Source organism: Schistocerca cancellata, chromosome 10 (assembly GCF_023864275.1).
Source record: "Schistocerca cancellata isolate TAMUIC-IGC-003103 chromosome 10, iqSchCanc2.1, whole genome shotgun sequence".
Taxonomy (NCBI): domain Eukaryota; kingdom Metazoa; phylum Arthropoda; class Insecta; order Orthoptera; family Acrididae; genus Schistocerca; species Schistocerca cancellata.
Genome location: NC_064635.1, coordinates 134,009,799 through 134,032,945, shown reverse-complemented (window position 1 = coordinate 134,032,945; position 23,147 = coordinate 134,009,799). Strand labels below are relative to the sequence as shown.

At 41.0% G+C, this 23,147-nt stretch overlaps 1 protein-coding gene across 1 annotated transcript in view; it reads right to left on the bottom strand.

Moving 5' to 3' along the window:
* The window catches only part of LOC126106866 (uncharacterized), a 153,425-nt gene that overhangs the window by 57,113 nt on the left and 73,165 nt on the right, over nt 1–23,147 (bottom strand). Inside the window, exons 6-7 of the mRNA XM_049913268.1 lie at nt 10,259–10,365; nt 7,000–7,289 (exon numbers count right to left, since the gene is read on the bottom strand). Coding sequence (XP_049769225.1) covers nt 7,000–7,289; nt 10,259–10,365 — 397 coding nt within the window. The remainder of the gene's footprint in view (nt 1–6,999; nt 7,290–10,258; nt 10,366–23,147) is intronic.

Here is a 23,147-nt window from a genome sequence, read left to right as displayed (position 1 = left end):
GAGGTGTGCCAGACACGGTTCAAGTAGTACACCGACCAGCCTGTGTATGGTTTTTAGACAGTTTCCCACATGCATTTAGGCAAAAGCTGGACTGTTCCCTGCTATAGCACCTTTTCACCAGTTTCATGAACAAGAAGAGGAATGGTTCAAGTGGTTGCAACAGTTTGAAGCCCAAGTACCTGCTCACAATGTATCTTGTACTGTGAAACTTCTCTATTTCTTGTCCACAGGAGGAAGTGCAGTGTTCAGACTCATTTGGAAGCTATTCCATAACGCCACTACAAGTGGACTTTCATACGTTAAGGTTGTAAATTCGCTAACTATTATGACCAACAAACGAATGTGGTGGCAGCTAGGCATCAATTCTGTAATTGCATGACACAGTCAGAACAAACTTATCATGAGTGTGCAACAGGCTTTCAGGGTATGATGAGGAAATGCAAATGCAAATGTGCTTGTGGTGCTTTATATTCAGATATAATGTTGCGTGATGCAATCATGTACAATGTACCTAACGTCGAGCTTAGAGAACAGATTTTGAAACAGTCCAATCCATCATTTCAACATGTAGTGCAAACACTAGACCAGTACAATTCAGGTGCAGGTGTCCTGTCAGCCGGTAAGTTTGTGCAGCCACCAATTTGTCAGGTTGAGTTGATCCTTGCTAGTGACTGGCCCATCAGGCAGCAACAGCTGCATGCACCACTCTATGAAAACAGTTCTCTAAACAAGCAGTTATGCAGGTGAACAGAATTAAGTCATTCCCTTGGTGCTATTCATAACACAAACACCAAGACTGTCAGTCACGGCAAGCACAGTTCCCCACAGTCGTTTAATGAACAAAGTAAGAGCATATGGACTATCATGCCAATTGTGCGATTGGATTGAAGAGTTCCTAGACCACAGAACGCAGCATGTCATTCTCAATGGAGAGAAGTCTTCCGAAGTAAGAAAGATTTCAGGTGTGCCGCAGGGGAGTGTCGTAGGACTGCTGCTACTCACAATATACATAAATGACCTTGTGGATAACAGCGGAAGTTCACTGAGACTTTTTGCGGATGATGCTGTTGTATATCGAGAGGTTGTAACAATGGAAAATTGTACGGAAATGCAGGAGGATCTGCAACGAATTGACGCATGGTGCAGGGAATGGTAATTGAATCTCAATGTAGACAAGTGTAATGTGCTGCGAATATACAGAAAGATAGATCCTTTATCATTTAGCTACAAAATAGCAGGTCAGCAACTGGAAGCAGTTAATTCCACGAATTATCTGGGAGTAGGTATTAGGAGTGATTCAAAATGGAATGATCATATAAAGTTGATTGTCGGTAAAGCAGATGCCAGACTGAGATTCATTGGAAGAATCCTAAGGAAATGCAATCTGAAAACAAAGGAAGTAGGTTACAGTACACTTGTTTGTCCACTGCTTGAATATTGTTCACCAGTGTGGGATCCGTACCAGATAGGTTTGATGGAAGAGAGAGAGAACATCCAACAGAGAGCAGCGTGCTTTGTTACAGGATCATTTAGTAATCACGAAAGCATTATGGAGATCATAGATAAACTCCAGTGGAAGACTTTGCAGGAGAGACCCTCAGTAGCTCGGAATGGGCTTTTGTTGAAGTTTTTAGAACATACCTTCACCGAGGAGTCAAGCAGTTTATTGCTCCCTCCTACGTATATCCCATGAGGATAAAATCAGAGAGAGTAGATCCCAGACAGAAGCATACCGACAATCTTTCTTTCCACGAACAATAAGAGACTGGAATAGAAGGGAGAACCGATAGAGGTACTCAAAGTACCCTCCGCCACAAACCGTCAGGTGGCTTGCGGAGTATGGATAAGGATGTAGATGTAGATGCATGTGCCAAGCAAAGACATATACAATCTGTATGTTTCCATCGGAACGAAGGTAAGAATTCTCTAGCGATATGACAAAGCAGGTTTCCCAGGCAGCCCATATTCGACAAGTAGGCAGGGTACACCACTCCCCAAATTCCACTACAGAGAATACAATACACAAGGAATTAAAGTACAATAAAATATGGAACAAAATTTACATGATTCATACATATGCTTTGTTCCCACGTTCTTTCCTTTAGGGTATCTTGGTGACTTCTGCCATCAAGAAGGACACCATGCCACATAGTTGAATAACACAACACAATTTGCCAAACCGCGAAAAAGCAGGCCACGCACTGAACAGGAAAAACAATCACTCCAAACTATAAGTATTCACAATAATTTAAAATTTGGTCCAAAAATATGAAACACCACACAGAAAATATGATACGACATTTCACATCTTTGTCCAAAATTTTAAATTACATTTTCATGCAATTAGTACTAACAAATTAAAAGACATCATTTTTATTAAAAATTGCAAATCAATATCTGTTAATTAACACTTAAATTCGATAATAAATAGTTAAGATGACAGTTAATAACAGTTGCCACTAATCAAATCAGTGACATCATAGTTGGAGGACTAAGATACACACACTCAGCTACAGTAGGGTCTGTTAAAAGTGTTGGAAATGTTTTATTCTTAACATTGCCTGGAGTCGATTTGTTTGAGGTTTTTGAGAAATGCATCGTATTGGCTTACAAAATTTATGTTCAGGCACTGACCTTCAAATCATGTATATATGAAGAAAATCTAAGTGTGCTAATCTGTAAAGGTGCCTTATGGGTGTAATTTCAAAATTTTCTCTCTCATTGATGTCCCACAATTTCTCACGGTCTACATTCTGTGGCAAAATCATTGCATCAACAGAGATTGATTGTTCCCCAAATGTCTGACAGTGAAAATGCCCTCTACAAACAAGATGTGTGTAGCCAGCAGGAGACTTAGGGGGAGAAACTTCCTGTTTGGAGCTGCTAAGGAGAACTGGCTCAGACTGCTCGTTCTCTCTTGTACTGGCTCTGTGCTAGCGAGGTTGTGCTTCCTCCCTTCTCCTACATGGGCCTAGCTCCCAAATGCTCAGTCTGGAAACGTAAATAGCTTCTAGTTCCACCAAGACTGGTTGATGGCCTGGCAGACCACTGGAGTGTACCCTACTGTAAACTATAAAGGAATAAACCAATATTTTTGAAAGTAGCTCTTTGCCCTCTCCTTTATCCCGCCCCAATGATGTCCACTCCTAGCCCATTCTGACTACGTACACATGCTATACCTGTACACAGAACTTCTAGAATTCCCTTCCATGAGTGGAATCAACTTACTGGGGAAAATATCTAACAAGGGTACCTTATGGAGTCATTCTCTTTGATTTTATCCATACTTACAGGATTTGAACATCAGTGTCTGAACACCAGTTTCAGAAAAGAGTATGACATAACTATAAAAAAGAAAAGAAAAGAAAAAAAGCAACAAACATTTTGTACATTTTGACAGTCATCAGTAGCTGACTGCATAGCACGAAAGTCCTGTAATTCGGAAATTGATAATTCTATTCCCACTAGTAACAAAATTATTTTGTTTCATTTTTTCTGTCACACTGAAACATTATTTTACAATTATTTTATCAGAATGTTTTATGAGAAACATCATGTTTATTGTTCGTTAATATTTGTGTGAAAATCGGTTAGAATTTGATATAGACAAGCAAAGTGCCTTATCATTAAATGAAAAAATTACATACCTCAATAATACTGTTGAGTCTCTAGAGATAACAACATAATTTATTTTCTATTACAGATTTTGAAATTTTATACTAAACTTTAATTTATTGTGATACTTCAAGTTTCATGCAATTAAAACTAAAAAAAGTAAACTCAATGCTCAGTCCCTGAAAGTTATGCTGTATCAAGTGGCCACCATGTATCCTCTGCTATGTGACACATGGATTCAGTATGGAGGGGCATTGCACCAGCACTCCGCTCTCCCAGTCATTGATGGCTTTCCAGATCTTGAGGCCACTACTTCCCATTCGAGTAGCTCCTCAATCAGCATCACAAGGCTGAATGCACTCTGTTCCAGTCCCCTTGCCATGGAAAAATTCCCAGCACTACCAGGAATTGAACCCAGTTCCCCTGCACGAGAATCACATGCACTAAACACTTGGCTCTGGAGGCAGATCTTTTCAGGTGATCAGTAAGTAAAAGAAAAAAGCTATAAACTGTAATAAAAACTATGATTCAGTTTTTCTGAATTAATATCTCCATCTGTCAATAAACACAAAAAAGAGCTGTAACTTGTGAGAACTGGAACAGTGAATGCACAGTCAGCTACCAGTTATTCTGTTTAAATGCTCTAAGTGTTTTACATTTAACAGTGCCCAAAAATAATATAATCTTCAAAGCTGAACTTTTTAAAGACTGCATCATACACATTCAAATTCTGCACCTATGAAGAAAAGTGAAGACAGCTAGTCCATACCTTGCAAGAGTGTGAATGTGTGAGTGTGCGTGTGTGGTTTTTCACTACTTCTGATGAAGAATTTAGCCTCATAGCTAATAATACAGCACACAGCTATCTTTTTCAGTGGGCCTGTCTGCCACTTGACAGTTTCTCTATGTGGTGTGTAGCAATCTCTTCTCTTCAAATTTTTGTTATATATAAGGCTTGGAAGAAAAGGCATACATGTTAATCACATCTGTTGCACTAACACACACACACACACACACACACACACACACACACACACACAGAGAGAGAGAGAGAGAGAGAGAGAGAGAGAGAGAGAGAGAGAGAGAGAGATATTGAAGAGGTCTAGGTTTACTATTTTCCTGATTTTGATCTGCCAATTAGTGCTATACAATACACTGTTTCTTAAATGACACCTGTCCTACTGTAGGCAAGCAAGTGCAGTATCTGCATGTCTACAGTGTTGAGGAACCTCATTAACTTTATCTGCCATCCCACACTACAACTACAGTTTTTTAAACACTAAAAATAACAATCACTGGTCAGACATGTTAGAAATATTCAAGAGGAGGAAAACATGGAGGGTGCTGAGTGTGGAAGGCAACCACGCAATACTTAAACGCAAAATACATCTTTAAAAATTAACTAATAAACTAATTATTGTAATCTCATTTCTATGTTAATATTAAATAACTGATCATTTTGTATAACATCTGCTGCAATTGCTGTATAACGATTAAGAATCCTGATACCATATCATGCAGTCAGAGTAAAAAAAAAATTTCACCTTGGTCTAGACTTGAGCTCTCAAAGTTGAGTATTCTAATGCAAAACCCCAACCACTGCACTAACTTCTTTGATGTCCATGTTCTACCGAAAATATGTATAGGACAAAATTTTTATTTACAGGTTGTCACAGGAGAATTAGCCAATACTCAGATGTGACAGTCATCTTTGAAGCAGAAAAGCCCTAAAATGCATCTTAAGGGCTCTGAGCAGTTCTTCAACTTTGATACTGCAAAACAGATCTTTTCTACTGCAAGTTCTTTGCTTCCCATATTTTGAGAGGAGGTAGGAAGGCCCAAAACAAGAAAAAATTGGCTGATAAACCTGGGTTCTAAAATTCATATCTAAGGAGTAGTACCAGGAAAAACTTCGAAAATAGTAATGCAAAAAATAATGCAAAACTGGTGGTCTTCAGCAAAATAATTCAAAACCAGTGCTTTTTATGAAATTTCATGAAATCTGTCATTTTCTCATACAAAAAATGTTATAAAACTGAGGACAAAAAAATGGTTCAAATGGCTCTGAGCACTATGTGACTTAACTTCTGAGGTCATCAGTCGCCTAGAACTTAGAACTAATTAAACCTAACTAACCTAAGGACATCACACACATCCATGCCCGAGGCAGGATTCGAACCTGCGACCGTAGGGGTCACGCGGTTCCAGACTGAAGCGCCTTTAACTGCACGGCCACACCGGCCGGCCACTGAGGACAAGAATTTACCAATGTCCGTAACTGCTATTTATTGAACACTGAAATCACATTTTGCCTTCTATATTTCTCAAGGCCGAGGATCATCTATGATCTAAAAATGACAGTTTATTTCCGTTATAACAAACAATGACGTAAAGCAAAAAAACACTAAAATTAGAAAAAAATATGAAATTTGGCAAAAGGAACACTGAATGTGACGAAAATTGTAATATGGAATCTGGGATAACACCAAATTTGGGAAAAACAATAAATTTGGCAAAAAATAACACCGAAATTGGAAACAAATGCCAAATTTGGCAAGAAATAACACAAAAATTGGCAACAAATACACCAAATTTGGTAGAAAAAGCACCACACAATTTGGCAAAACACCAACAATGAAATTTGGAAAAAAAGTGAAATTGGCAAGAAAGTAACAGAGAAATTGGCAACAAAATAGCACTGAATTTGGCAACAAATAGCACAAAATTTGGCAAAAAATAATGCCAAAGTTGGCAAAAAAACATAGCAAAATTAGCAAAAAATAACACCAAAATTGGCAAAAAATAGCACCAAAATTGGCAAAAAATAGCACTGAATTTGGCCATAAAATAAAACACTTTTTTGTTTACTGCTTAAGAGCTATGAGCAATTGATCAGTGTACGAGATGTGTTTCACAGTAGTGAAGATGGACAAGTACTCATAGTTTTTAAAGTTTGCAGTTTAGAGCCCATGTTTGCTGAATATTTTTTTTCCTTGTTTTAGTAGGTGAAGAACTACTCATAGCTCTTAAGGTAAACATTTTAGAGCTCACGTTTACTAGACTTTTTTGCTTTGAATGACTGTTCCTCACCGTTCCTCATGGGACAGTCTGTACATATAAGCAAAGTTAACTAGAATCATTACTAATTATTTTCTGAGATAGCCGTCTTTTATAAAAAACACTCATTACCCTGCAATTTGAGGAAAGATTACTGACAAAAGAATCACTACAATTTCACTGCACTGTTGGGAGGGAGGTGACAGAAAATAAGCAACCAGGCAATGCCAAGTATTTGGCTAGTATAGACACAGAATACACAGCACATGCTGCTGGGGTGAGAACCTGGCCCTGAGAGCTACACACAGTAACAGTCAGCACACGTACCATCCCTGACTGGCCAGCAGTCATCCCTGAAGCAGGTTAGCAGCACCTTGAGCATGCGGCCCGTGTGTGGCCGCACCACACAGTGGGACAGTTTGGCCGCCACCTCCCCGAAGCACGAGCAGGAAGCCTCCCTGGCTGCGGCGTCGCCGTCTGCGTCCAGCGCCACCTTTTCGTAGTACGCGACCGCTGCCTCCAAGTGTGACTCCACCAACTCCACCCCTGCCGCTCCCGCTACCTGTCGCCACGTTTCTTGCGAATACAATCTCACACCTTCTGCTACCATGTAGTACCTGCAACAGGGTTTTACTGTACAGTGCACATGCTATTTCAAAAAGATTCATCCAGTTTCACGAATCTTTATCTCCTACGTGAATGGAGGTAGTAACTTGGTCTAAATTTTTACTTACACATCTGACTACAATGTTTTCACTCTAAAAAGAATCATCCAGTTTCATAACGGTATATCTTTTACATGCATGCACATAGAACACTAAAGTCCTCCTACAATTATGTTTAGGATCAAAGTTTTCATTTATATTTCCCAAATGTTCAGTGAGCAGTCCACACGAATCTTTAATAGCCTGAAACACAAACATTACCACAAAATGCACCTGGCAAACTGAGGAATAGCTACCTGTCAGCTGGCACAACTAGTAGAAGGTTGACGGCAAGTACGAGGGTATCGCCAGAAGTGTCCTAGGGAAGTGTGATAGGACCACTCTCATTCTCTGTACAAATAAATGATCTGATAGTGAGGGTGAGCAGCAATCTACAGATGGTTGCTGCTGATGTTATTGTGTACGGGTAGGTTGTTGAGTTTCTGTAGGAGAATACAAGGTGACAGACAGAATTACTAGTTGGTGTGACGAGTGCCAGCTCGCTTTAAATGTATAAATAATGTAAGTTAATGCAGATGAGTAGGAAAAACTAATCTCTTAATGTTTGCATACAGCATTAGTAGTGTGCTGGTCAACACAAAAGAGTGACACATAATAGAGCAAACACAGAAGGAAGGTAATAGGGAACGCGAACGGTTTACTTCAGTTTACAGGAAGAATTTCAGGGAAATGTAACTCATATATAAAAGAAAGCATGCAGAGCATTAGGGTGACTATTCTTGGATACTGATTTTTCCATTTTCCATTTTTACTCTGTTTGATAGCTAACTACTCTCCTCTTGCTCTTCTCCACAAAGCTTGGGCATTTTAGATTTATGGGTGGCCTTCCAATTTAGCAATAACTGATGTGCTATTCAGTTGTCAGTTATGTTATAATGTTCAGTGGTCTTTGTTGTATCACTGCTTAAATGTCTTAAAAGTCTCCATGCTTGATAGCTGTCTCTTCTCATATCTAAGTCCTCAATATTTCTAATCTACTGAGCCTTTTTTCTCTTTTTTATAGTAATAAGCACTTGTTTCTAGTTTCCACAGTTGCTTCACTAAATGGATTTTTGTGTAATAAATTGCGGTATTCTGAAAGTAGAGCAGCTTCACGTGTGATGAGACCACTGCTATAATATGTCTGGCAGCTGCAAGGTATAGATATTCTGGAGCATCTCTTTACAGCTGCAGTGAAGATATTATAGGGTTCTGGATTATATTCTACTGAAGATACTTTAACATCCAAAATTTCTGCAAATTTCAACCATTCTGCCTTTTCAAAATTCTGTCTTCTACAAAAGAGTACTTTCTGTGGCCTGACCACAGTAAAGCTTGGCACAGCATTAGTCTATGTTGCGAGTTAGATATTGGGGAGCAGATTTTACACTGTTAGCTGAAACTCTTGTTATTGAGTATGAGGTCAGCACTGTAAGTGTGCCTCCTACCTCTGTTGAATGATACAGGTAATTTTGCATCATTGATTAAAGTAAGATGCTTCATTTTTGCCATTCTTGCACAGATGTCACATTCTCATCTTCATGATCTTATCCCCATACATTGCTATTACTGTTGAAGTCACTTATAACAATTTTTGTATTTTTTGTCTGAAAATTGGGTGATTTATTACACAGTAAATCCAGCAGCAATTATGCTTGAAACTCATTCAGTAAGAATATAATAAAATCTGTTCCTTTCAATATGAATGAACTTTCATGTTTTTTTTTCATAATGTAATAAACTGTATCATTAGGGCTATATTTGTAAAATGAGTGAAAAATTACTATGACTTGCACTGCAATCACTAATGTTTTTTTTTCAGAGTACTGCAGACTGGAATGTCTTTCAACATAAAATAAATTTTTACACAAACAAACACTTTTTTTTTATATCGAACCAGTGTCAAAATGCAGCACTCGTGACACAGAGGACAGACACTTTCAGGGCTTGGCAGGCTAGAAACCTTAAAACATCTGGAGAGCCACCCAGAACTGCTACTGAATGACCAAACGAATTTTTCTTCCTCACTACCGAGTGAGGTGGCTCAGTGGTTAGCACAATGGACTCACATTCGGGAGGACGACAGTTCAATCCCACGTCTGGCCATCCCGATTTAGGTTTTCTGTGATTTCCCTAAATCCCTGCAGGCAAATGCTGGGATGGTTCCTTTGGAAGGGCACGGCCGACTTCCCTAATCCGATGAGACCGATGACCTTGCTGTTTGGTCTCTTCCCCCAAACAACCCAACCCAACACTTCCTCACTATTTCTGGATACTGCACAATAGCTAAAAGAAAATACTTAGCTTTGCTCCTACTCCCCCACCCACAGTGTGCTGTTAATTTTTATAACACTCCATCCCCAGATACTCTGAAAATTGCTGAAACAACCTTGGGTTCATGTTGTGTAGTAAACAGTACTCCAGTAAGAATAGTGGATTGTCAGAATTCTATAAGTAACCTGGAACCTATTTAACCCAATGCCAATACTGCATAAATATAACATCTAATCTATTAGATATTACAACACCAATGCTTGTATTGTCACTTAATTACTTTTGGTTACTGATTTTTTGCTTTATAGTATATTAGAAGACACAATTAATGCCTTTGAATTGTAACATAGATAATGGGCTTATAATACAAAACTTAGGCTGTGTGAAATACAATTTTGTGAAACATTGACAAAGTATGGAGTATTTTCTCAAGTATGTGAAAATTATACAATAACTTCATAAAATGATTTTTATAAAATTTTCAGTGATTACAATTTCTTGTCATATATCTGTAAAAAACCTGTTACTGTTAATGACCTTAGCAACAGAATACCGACTCCTGTACTGAACCACACATAGTAATCTTAGAGAGATGAAGGTTTCATTACCTGTTCAGGCACATCCTAGGCAGCAGCTGGGGATAGAAGGCATTGCGAGACTTCTCCGGCAGAGCCAGGAAAAATTTCCGCACAGCTACACATGCTGCAAGCCGCACCTGCATAAATTTAAAAAGGTCCTTTCAAAATTAGATTTAATGAGCACATAGTAGCACGCCAGCTACATTAGCAACATAAATCAGCATTAATTAAGATCTCTATAACAAAGTCTTGCCATATTACATAGACAGAAAAAAAGGAGTAAAATTCAATATAAGGGGAACACTGCAATGAATATATGTCAGATGACAGACATCTGAAAGATACTCAATAACAAAATTGAAAATCACTAACTGAAAACTGTTGTTGTGGGCTTCAGTCGAGAGATTGGTTTAATGCAGCTCTTAATGCTACTCTATCCTGTGCAAGCCTCTTCATCTCCGAATAACTACTGCAACCTACATCCTTCTGAATCTGCTTAGTGTATTCATCTCTTGATCTACCTCTACGACTTTTACCCTCCACACTGCCCTCCAACACTAAACTGGTGATCGCTTGAAGCCTCGGAATATGTCCTACCAACCGATCACTTCTTCTAGTCAAGTTGTGCCACAAACTCCTCTTCTCCCCAATTCTATTCAATACCTCCTCATTAGTTACATGATCTACCCATCTAATCTTCAGCATTATTCTGTAGCACCACATTTCGAAAGCTTCTATTCTCTTCTTGTCTAAACTATTTATCGTCCTTGTTTCACTTCCATACATGGCTACACTCCATACAAATACTTTCACAAAAGACTTCCTGACATTTAAATCTATACTCAATGTTAACAAATTTCTCTTCTTCTGAAACTCTTTCCTTGCCCTAGCCAGTCTACATTTTATATCCCCTCTACCTTGACCATCATCAGTTAGTTTGCTCCCCAAATAGCAAAACTCATTTAATGCTTTAAGTTTCTGATTTCCTAATCTAATTCCCTCAGCATCACCTGATTTAATTTGACCACATTCCATTATCCTCATTTCGCTTTTGTTGATTTTCATCTATTATCCTTCTTTTAAGACAATGTCATCGGCAGACCCCAAAGTTTTTATTTCCTTTCCATGAATTTTAATTCCTATTCCAAATTTTTCTGTCGTTTCCTTTACTGCTTGCTCAATATACAGATTGAATAACATCGGGGATTGGTCACTACCATGTCTGCCTCCATTCGCAACCACTACTTCCATTTCATGTCCTTCGATTTTTATAACTGCCATCTGGGTTCTGTACAAATTGTAAATAGCCTTTCGCTCCCTGTAGTTGACACCTGCCACCTTCAGAACTTGAAAGAGAGTATTCCAGTCAACATATCCTACCTTGTAAGTTAAGTAGTAGGGTCAGTAATGCCCCGAGTGTTCCAATATTTCTAAAGAATCCAAATTGATATTCCTCGAGGTCAGCTTTTACCAGTTTTTCCATTCATTTGTAAAGAATTTGTATTAGTATTTTGCAACAGTGGCAATGAAAGAACCTGCATTGTATATTGTAGTGACCAATACAAGATTCCGCACCTGCGATCTGAGGGCACAGCTGTGCAGCACACTATAGGAGTGGCAAGATGCTAGTACTGACAGAGGCCTCCACTTTCAGAGGCATATGAAATCTCTCCACAGTTCACTCTACTTGCCAACCAATGGGTTATAGAGTCGGGTCTGGCCAGCCTCGCCAACAGTCGTATGTTTACATTCAGCCTACATGTCTTGGAGTAGTGGGGCAGCCACTCCATAGCAAGTGTTTTCCTGTTCCAGTACTCTTGAAGTAATGAAGGGCCATGTTTGTTATTAAATGTGTGTTTTTGTAGTCAGAACTCACTGGTGATGAGTAAGGTTGTTTTTTGAATGCTTTGTTGTGTGGTTGCTTTTGTCGTTGGGTTGTGAACATTTTCTTATTGTGGCATGGAAGCTCTACTTCAAACGTTGGTGTAACAACAGACAGAACTTCTTATGGTCACGTGACTGGCTGTGCTGGCATTGCTTTCTCCCCTTCATCTCCGGCTATGTTTTCTCCTCCATTCTCACTATTTTATGAGGAAGTGGCAGATTAGGAAGCGTATGCATGGCACCGTGGGGCGGTATGTCACGCACAGTTTTTGTCTGCACTCTTTTTGTCATGTATTTCTCCCACCCTGTGTCAGGTGCTGCGGTAGTTGGCCCCATTACAGGAACTTTCTTCATTGTCTTTTGACAATTTATGCTCACTGTTGTCTTCCTATTATTGCCACCGCAGGCACGTTGTACCCACTAGGGTTGAATTCTATCAATGCAAGAAAACGTCCCATCAATCTTATCAGCCGCGATTCACCATGCCTTTAGGCACAAGTTTCATTTTGTCACATCAAAGTTAAAAGAGTCATATGTGGATGACATGTTTGAGGATGTTATAATTTGCTCTGCCTCTGATACAGAAGTCCGGCAATGGTCCCTGCAATAAGAAAACCCTTGACAAGGTGCTATCAATTGCTCAGTCCTATGAGGTCTCACACGCCACTGTTTGGCAGCTGGAAGCTGGGTGGCTCAGCTGCGTGCACTGCATCTGGGGAAGCCGACGTGTCAGTGGTACAAGCTGGCCGATCCATTGGCTTTCGTGCAGCACGTAAACAGCGCTTCAGCCACCGCTCCCTGTCGCCATCGTGTGCATCTTACTACTCCCTACATGCTAGATCAGTATTTCCCTAGCGTTGGGCTGTCTGTTGTAAGTGTCAATAAAAAGTCCACACTGTGGACAGCACAGAATGCAGTATCAGAGAACATGGACAAATACCCAGGAAGTGTCATCGTCATGACCCACTCCCGATCAGGTGTTCTCTACCTTCTTCTCCACAAGGGTGCTTCCTCCGTATGACCTACTGCGTGCGACCATGCCTTTTTCATGCTAAAGGACCACCTCATGTCAGCACTGTGTCTAGTTCCTTTTGCTCCAAACAAACCATTGGCTTTGGTTATACACATCTCGCAGTACGGCATGGGGGCAGTCCTCACCCATCAGAATGCAGATGGCTCTGAGCAGCCACTGAAATTTGCATCCAAAACTCTCAGTTCAGCACAGGTCTACTATTCTTAGGTTGAGAAGGACACTCTGGCCATTGTTTATGTGGTCACCAAATATCATGTGTTCCTGTATGGCATCAAATTCCAACTCATTACGGACCACAAGCCATGAGTTTCCTTATTCAGTGCATCTGCTCAGACAACAAATATGGTGGCCCACTGACTGCAGTGTGGGCATTGTCCCTCCCCAAATATCACCACGATATCCATTTTCACCCCACTGGGTGCCATGACAGTGCAGCCACCTTATCCAGGGTGCCCGTCGGACTAGAGCCCAAATTTGACAGAGAGAAGCTTGTGTGTTTTCATTTGGATATGGCCTCCCACCAAGAAGTAGATGGCGTTCCTATCATTAGTATCCATATCGACAAGGCTACAGCATCTGACTCCAGCCTCTAGCAGGTCATCCACATCATCCAGCTGGCTTGGTCGTTTCATCCTCTGGGCCATGCTTCCTGTCCACTTCCTAACTACTTCATTTCGGGCCATCGTCTATCAGACATGGACAGTATTCTCCTCCTCTCGACAGATGGTGCAGCTCCCAGGTTGGTCACTACCAGAAGTTTATAGTGGGAGGTCCTACACCTGTTTGAATGAAGGTCACTGGGGGCTTTTCCACACCAAAGCCTTGGCTTGCAGACATGTTTACTGGCCCACCAATGCCCGGGAGCTGCAGCATTTGGTTGTTGCATGTCCCCAGTGTACTAGTCAACAGACGGCTCCCGTGGCTTTGTTTTTCCCAGGCCTCCAGCAACCCAGCCCTGGGAAGGCCTCTATGTACATTTTGTGGATCCATTTCTGAATGCGTTGTGGCCAATTGTATTGACAAATTTTCCGTATGTAGACCGACGCTCCTTGGCCACTACCGAAGTTACTATTCAGGCCCTTGCAAAAATTTTTGCTGGGAAAGTCTCCCCACTACTCTTGTTGCTGAAAATGGACCTCAGCTCCTATCCCAGTTATTTCATGATTTCTATATACGGTAGGGCATTCACCACGTTCACTCACCTCCCTTTCTTCACCAGTCTAATAGGGAGGCCAAGTGCATGGTTCACACCTATAAAAGATGGATTAAAAAACATCTGCAGGACTTTGCCACCGAGAAGGGTTTTTATTGTTTTTTCTGACGGCCTACCAGATGACTTCTATTGGTTCCCACAGCCCTGCTGAGTTTCTCCAAAGGTATCAGTCATCAGTCCTCCATCCGGGTTCTCACCTGCCATGAAGCTCTACTGTACAGCACTTTCCACCACGGACGACAGTCTGGGCATGTGGTTTTGGTTGGCACCTGCACTAGTTACTGGCAACCATCGTGTGTCAGAATGGCCAACATATTTACACTGTCTGGACGGGAGTTCAGGAGGCCCGGCATCATCAAAATCAGCTCATCTGTCCTGGCTGCATCACAGCCTTCACTAGTATCCCCATTGCTGAGTGCCACCTATCTGCCTGTGTTCCAGCCTCAGTTTCCACCTGTGTCAGCACTGCCTGACAAGCCTACGATGTCACAGCCTCCGATAGCAGCACTGGTGCCTCCCAGCCAGTGGCATGCTCCTCACCAGTTCAGTGTCTCCCACGTGGCCTCAGCCTACGGCGGAGTCATCTCCACCTTTCCCACTGCCACCAGACATTGAAACAGATCCTGGCTCAGAATACCCATCTCATGCTCACACAGGGTGGCATCAGGGCACTCTTCGCACTGCCCTCTTTTGCCCACATTCCCAGATCTTCATCAACCAGGAGTTGTTCTCTCCTCTCACATCTAAGCCTTCCACAGATGTGAGCACCATCTCTACATTGCCCACTCTTTGCCTGAGAAATCAGTGACACTGCATCCCCAAGGAGGAGGAGGAGTGTAGTGACACACACGAGATTCGACACCCGCAAGCCGGGTGCACAGTTGTACGGCGTGCCACAGATGTCGTAATATGCTAGCAGTGGCAGAGGCCCCCGCTCTCAGATGGGAGCACAGACTCTCAATAGTTCACTCTACCCCCAGCCGACAGCTATTGGAGTCAGGCCCAGGCAGCTCACCCTAAGTCAAATGTTTACATTCTGCCTATGTGTATGAGACTAGCAGGGCAGCCACTCTGTGACAAGTGTTTTCCTGTTCCAGTACTCTTGAGGTAATGAAGTGTCATGTTCATTACTATAGGTGTGCACTCGTAGTGAGAAAATATACAGGGTGTTACAAAAAGCTACGGCCAAACTTTCAGGAAACATTCCTCACACACAAAGAAAGAAAATATGTTATGTGGACATGTGTCCGGAAATGCTTACTTTCCATGCTAGAGCTCATTTTATTACTTCTCTTCAAATCACATAAATCATGGAATGGAAACACACAGCAACAGAACGTACCAGTGTGACTTCAAACACTTTGTTACAGGAAATGTTCAAAATGTCCTCCGTTAGCGAGGATACATGTATCCACCCTCCGTCGCACGGAATCCCTGATGCACTGATGCAGCCCTGGAGAATGGCGTATTGTATCACAGCCGTCCACAATACGAGCACGAAGAGTCTCTACATTTGGTGCCGGGGTTGCGTAGACAAGAGCTTTCAAATGCCCCCATAAATGAAAGCCAAGAGGGTTGAGGTCAGGAGAGTGTGGAGGCCATGGAATTGGTCCGCCTCTACCAATCCATCGGTCACTGAATCTGTTGTTGAGAAGCGTACGAATACTTCATCTGAAATGTGCAGGAGCTCCATTGTGCATGAACCACATGTTGTGTCGTACTTGTAAAGGCACATGTTCTAGCAGCACAGGTAGAGTATCCCGTATGAAATCATGGTAACACACTTGGAAAGTAAGCATTTCCGGACACATGTCCACATAACATCTTTTCTTTATTTGTGTGTGAGGAATGTTACCTGAAAGTTTGGCCGTAACTTTTTGTAACACCCTGTATATGCAAAGGTCATTCTAAAAGTAAAAACATTGATAATACGAGCCATGCAATTTTTCATCCACCCCTGCTGCCATATCAAAGACCTTCCTACTTGATGGTGCAGGCATGATGATAACTGTGAGAAGGACTGGTTGTATACAGTTTTTTGTACAATTTTAAAATGCATCATAAAATTAGTGGTCCAGACACATGTGATGTTCTAGTGTAAAATGGTTTCTGAATGCAAAAATTTGGTGTATCAAAATTTACACACAGATAACTGAAGTTTATTGAAATGTGATGAATAAAGTTTCATTTCAAAAAGGTGCATCGTGTTCAATGCTGGATGAATGAACATTCATGTCGTAGAATGGACAGGTCGACCTTCAGTTGTGACTGAAGAATCCAACAACTGTGGATAAAATCCAGCAGGATGTACTTTCAATTTATTGCTCATAACATATAATTTTATATGCATGTGTGTTTTCAACTAAGTATAAAGTTTTTACAAGTAACATTTTTTAGTTTACATTATTTATTATTACATTGTAATTCATGATAAATTCAAGTTATAAGGACATTTTTTGATAAGCCACTGCTTAACTTCCTTCTTAAAAGTATCCCCTGTCAATATCTTAACTTCATTTGGCAACAAGTTATTAAAAACAGCTCCTTTGACAAAGGGGATTTTCGCTGTTAAAGTTAATCTTCTGTTAACCATTTAAAAATCTTTTCTATGCATTGTTTCATAGCTGTGAATATCCTTGTTTCTTTTTGTGATCTTAGTGTCTTTTTTTCACAAGCATTATAATTTCTAGTATATACATGGCATAAATTGTAAGAATCTTGTGTCTAATGATTAGGGGTTTGCAATAAGTTCCTGGTTTTACTTTTGCTATGATCCTCAAGACTCACTTCTGCAGTATGAAAACACTTTTCATATTAGTTTGGCATGTCCCATCCCATAGTACTATTCCATAAGACAAGAAAGGATACACTAATCCATAATATACAGTTCTTAGGGTTTCAGAATTAAGATACTGTGATAATCTTCTTGATACATATAGACTGGGTGTTATATTTTTACAGACATAATCAACTCGCTGCTTCCATGAAAGTCAGTCATCTATGCATAAACCCAAGAATTTACAATCTGCACAGGTTTTTGGTAAAATTTCTTCAATCACAGTATTCTGTCTGTTTGGACTACTTGGTTTAAAATGAATATTATTAGTTTTTTCTATGTTTACTTTTAGGTTCTCTCTCTCAAAGTGAGCTCTTGCACTAAAGTTATGTATCTCTTCAACTAGGCTGGGCTCATTGTCTGCATAGCAGACATCAGATGTATCATCTGCATATGTAATGATCAATTGCTTGCTTATTGACGAGACAATTTTCATTCACATAGCATATGAATAGGACTTGACCTGAAATGGAGCCCTGAGGAACACCAAAATGAATATTTCTTATACTTGACCTTGCAAGATCCCTTCACTTCTAAACTGATACCGTCATTACTCAGCATAGCCACGAGTCCATAGAGGATGGTGTATGTGATGTACAGTATAACAGGTCAGAATTTCCACCTGGAATTTGCAAGTGTAAGTCGGACCTTCCTTGATCCGCCTTGGTGGGTTGTGTTGTCAAATTTCCTCCTACCTGTGCACGGTGAAGCTCTCGTAAATGTCGTCCAGTGCAGATTCTTCATTGGTGCATTGGATGTCTCTGTCAATGGAAGCTAATTATCTCAAATTACTGTCGATCAACTTTGGGGTATCTGTTTACTCAAAATTAACATTCAGAATGCCATAATACCACTTTTATTCCTATTAGATCAATAATGAAACACTCATGTCACAAACTACTCATAACCGAGAGCATGGCTACCATTGAACAAGACAGGAAGAGCTCTTAACACCGATTTTCGCGCGCAGTCCATCTCTCTTACTAGTTTCATCACAGTACATGGATTTCCGATCAAGTTTGTACTTACTAAGATATGCATTTGTTAATGAACGGGTGTGAATTTTAACGAGGCAAAATTATGATAAATAGTTTTAAACATCCAGAGGCTCCTCCTAGTATTCATGTTGTCATAAATGACTAATTATTAAATATAAATAAACAAAATCAGTGACTTTGGCGCCAAGATGGCAGTACTTCCCGTCATGTATATTTCCCAGGCTAACGTTTGTTGCTACGGTCCAGCTCTGAGCCCCATGCCATAACGTGCGACATATGGTCGCTTCATCACCTAGACAGCCAGCATGGAAAATGCTCTACAATTCATGGCCGGCTATGGACTACAGCATTTCCTAACTATCATGAATACATCAATAAGAGACAATAATTTATTAAAACTGGTAAAAACGTCTTCCTCATGTAAAAGGCACCTTACAACCTTTTCCTCTCCCCTATTTCTCCATTAGAGTACATAATTTCCATGCAGTGTTGTCTATCCTTTAAATATATTTCTAGCGATTGCATCAGTTTTCCAGTGACACCACTCTTCACAATTTTTGATAAGAGCACATCATTATGTACTCTATCAAAAGCCCTCGAGAGGTCCAGGAATACTCCTGCCGATTGGGATTTTTCATTTATTTTTTCAGATACATGATGGACAAATTGTACTGCTACTGACATAGTACTTCAACCTCTTCTGACGCCACACTGGAAATCACTTAATATGTCAGAATTGTTGTAATGTTCCAAGATTTTTTTTAAATTATTATTTTCTCTATCAGTTTGCTGAAAGTTGAGATTAGGGCAATGGGTCTGTAGTTCTGTACACGTTTTACTTCCCCCTTTTTGTGTGCTGTTTTCACTACAGACAGTTCAAACTTGTCAGGGAACACATCGCCTTCGAGAACACAGTTTATTAGATGAACTAGTGGTTTCATTAGTTCATGTTTGCATTTCTTCAATAGATATGGGAAAATTTCATCTAACCCTGTTGATTTTTTGTTTCTGAGGTTATCAATAAATTTCAGAATGTCATATGTACTTATTGGGGTAGTGTACTGCAGTTCTGTTTGTTACAGGACTCAAATAAGTGCTGTATATCCTGTTTCATAGAGACATTTTCGACTGTATATATGAAGTAATTATTAAATGAAAGTGCTGGCAGGTCGACAGACACACAAACGAACACAAACATACGCACAAAATTCAAGCTTTCGCAACAAACTGTTGCCTCATCAGGAAAGAGGGAAGGAGAGGGAAAGACGAAAGGATGTGGGTTTTAAGGGAGAGGGTAAGGAGTCATTCCAGTCCCGGGAGCGGAAAGACTTACCTTAGGGGGAAAAAAAAGGACGGGTATACACTCGCGCGCACACACACACATATCCATCCACACATAAAACCCACATCCTTTCGTCTTTCCCTCTCCTTCCCTCTTTCCTGATGAGGCAACAGTGTTGCGAAAGCTTGAATTTTGTGTGTATGTTTGTGTTCATTTGTGTGTCTGTCGACCTGCCAGCACTTTCATTTGGTAAGTCACATCATCCTTGTTTTTAGGTATATTGAAGTAATTATTAAAAATATTTCTGACTGGAAGAGGATCCGAGATATCTTCATCACTCATATTGTAAATTATTACTTTTAGCTTCTGTTTCATTGTTTCTCACTTTATTTACAAGTGACCAGCAAGTCTTGGAAATTTTATCTGAACCTCATATATGTTGGCTGATTCTTTCTGATTTTAATCTCCTGACTTCTTTGCGGTACTTATATTTGTACTGATGTACACTCCTGGAAATTGAAATAAGAACACCGTGAATTCATTGTCCCAGGAAGGGGAAACTTTATTGACACATTCCTGGGGTCAGATACATCACATGATCACACTGACAGAACCACAGGCACATTGACACAGGCAACAGAGCATGCACAATGTCGGCACTAGTACAGTGTATATCCACCTTTCGCAGCAATGCAGGCTGCTATTCTCCCATGGAGACGATCGTAGAGATGCTGGATGTAGTCCTGTGGAACGGCTTGCCATGCCATTTCCACCTGGTGCCTCAGTTGGACCAGCGTTCGTGCTGGACGTGCAGACCGCGTGAGACGACGCTTCATCCAGTCCCAAACATGCTCAATGGGGGACAGATCCGGAGATCTTGCTGGCCAGGGTAGTTGACTTACACCTTCTAGAGCACGTTGGGTGGCACGGGATACATGCGGACGTGCATTGTCCTGTTGGAACAGCAAGTTCCCTTGCCGGTCTAGGAATGGTAGAACGATGGGTTCGATGACGGTTTGGATGTACCGTGCGCTATTCAGTGTCCCCTCGACGATCACCAGTGGTGTACGGCCAGTGTAGGAGATCGCTCCCCACACCATGATGCCGGGTGTTGGCCCTGTGTGCCTCGGTCGTATGCAGTCCTGATTGTGGCGCTCACCTGCACGGCGCCAAACATGCATACGACCATCATTGGCACCAAGGCAGAAGCGACTCTCATCGCTGAAGACGACACGTCTCCATTCGTCCCTCCATTCACACCTGTCGCGACACCACTGGAGGCGGGCTGCACGATGTTGGGGCGTGAGCGGAAGACGGCCTAACGGTGTGCGGAACCGTAGCCCAGCTTCATGGAGACGGTTGCGAATGGTCCTCGCCGATACCCCAGGAGCAACAGTGTCCCTAATTTGCTGGGAAGTGGCGGTGCGGTCCCCTACGGCACTGCGTAGGATCCTACGGTCTTGGCGTGCATCCGTGCGTCGCTGCGGTCCGGTCCCAGGTCGACGGGCACGTGCACCTTCCGCCGACCACTGGCGACAACATTGATGTACTGTGGAGACCTCACGCCGCATGTGTTGAGCAATTCGGCGGTATGTCCACCCGGCCTCCCGCATGCCCACTATACGCCCTCGCTCAAAGTCCGTCAACTGCACATACAGTTCACGTCCACGCTGTCGCGGCATGCTACCAGTGTTAAAGACTGCGATGGAGCTCCGTATGCCACGGCAAACTGGCTGACACTGATGGCGGCGGTGCACAAATGCTGCGCAGCTAGCGCCATTCGACGGCCAACACCGCGGTTCCTGGTGTGTCCGCTGTGCCGTGCGTGTGATCATTGCTTGTACAGCCCTCTCGCAGTGTCCGGAGCAAGTATGGTGGGTCTGACACACCGGTGTCAATGTGTTCTTTTTTCCATTTCCAGGAGTGTAGACTTCTTTATGTAACTCTTGGCTAATCAAGCTATACATGTTTCCCATTTTTTTCTTTCAGATCTTTTGTTTTAAAATCTAATGGCACAGATTTTGATTTTGAAGATTGATTTTTCTGGATACTCACTTATTTTAATGTCATGGCTCTTTTTATGTGCTCAGTCATAACTTCTGTGAACATGTTCTGCTTATTGTTGACCCCAATGGTAGCCATAACTGATTTCCATGATTTGTGCCTTAAGCTATGTCTTAGTGTAGCAGTGTTGTTTGCAGATAATATTCGCCTGTACTCATAAATTTTTCTTGGTCTGAATTTGGTATTAATTTTAGCACTAGTGTTTTGCCTAAATGATATGAGAGGTGACCATTTACGACTTCTTTTGTGATGCGGTCAAAATTTGTGATAACATGATCAATTGAACTACTATGTGTGTTTGCTATTCTGATGGGTAGTCCAACAAGATCTTTAGCCACATAAGACAGGATACAATTTGTACAATGTTTGCTTCCCTGACTGTCATGTAAAGTGTTGACATTCAGATCTCCCAGTACAACAAGATTTACACTTCTACAGCCTGATATTTTACTTAAAAATCCATCAAGTGATTTCAGAAAAGCATAAAAGTTTCCACAGGGAGATCTATATACACCTATGACATAGAAAGGAACAGTGCAAAATGCGATTTCAAGAACTGTAATTTCAAAATCTTTGTCAACACAGAAATTGTTTGCCCATAGCACTTTTTCTGTGGTGGTTATTAACTTAAATTTTCTTGAGTAGATCGCAAAACCATCACCTTTATTGTGTGTTCTGAAGTAGAACGTAGCTAGGTTGTAGCCCTCTAATTTGCAATATTGAATGTTGCCCATTGTTTTCTGGTACTCTGTAACTATTTCTACATATGAAGACAGTCCTGTGATAAATGATTCAAAAGCATCTATTTTCTGTACTAAACCCTGTACATTATAATGCACAAGTGATAAATTATTCTCATGTCGATTGACGTCTGTTTGAGGCACGTATGAACCACATGCACTTGCATTTGGTGTTGCGCTAGTGGAAGGTTTCATTGTCTTAAAAAGAAACAACGCTCTTGTCCTGCCGATGTATTGTTTTATTACTGACCTGGCATTTCATGGTTGATTCTCCCAAGTATTCGTTATTTTTGTTCTTGAGAGGGATGGCCTCTGTAGCACAACACTGCACATTCGATTTTCTGTTCACTTCTTCTTGGATCCATTTTATAACTAAGTCCTTCTTCCTATGCAGCTTAAGTCCACAAATATAACATTTTTGAATCTTGTGCATATATTTAGGATCTATTTATTTGCACTTCGCACTTCTTTATTTACAACGACCAGACTGGCAAATCAAGTCGATGTGGAACAGAGAAGACGATCACGTTTGAGCTTCTCAGCTCATGTAGCCTCCTTTTAAGTGAGATTACTAGGTCTTTCGCTTTGTTTTTTGCTACATAATTCGTTCCTCCTAAGACCACAAAAAAGTCATTATTTGTTGTTGCTGTTTTCATATCATACAATAACTGTTTTTAGGCCTATCGGTACTTGAATGTTGTATGGTGGCACTGTTTGTTTTGTCTTTTTTGTTCATATTAGTCGATAATCCATCTTGAGAAACACTTGATTTTGATTCACTACACTCAAGGCTGAATTGTTTTTTTTCCTACATCTACATTTATACTCCGCAAGCCACCCAACGGTGTGTGGCAGAGGGCACTTTATGT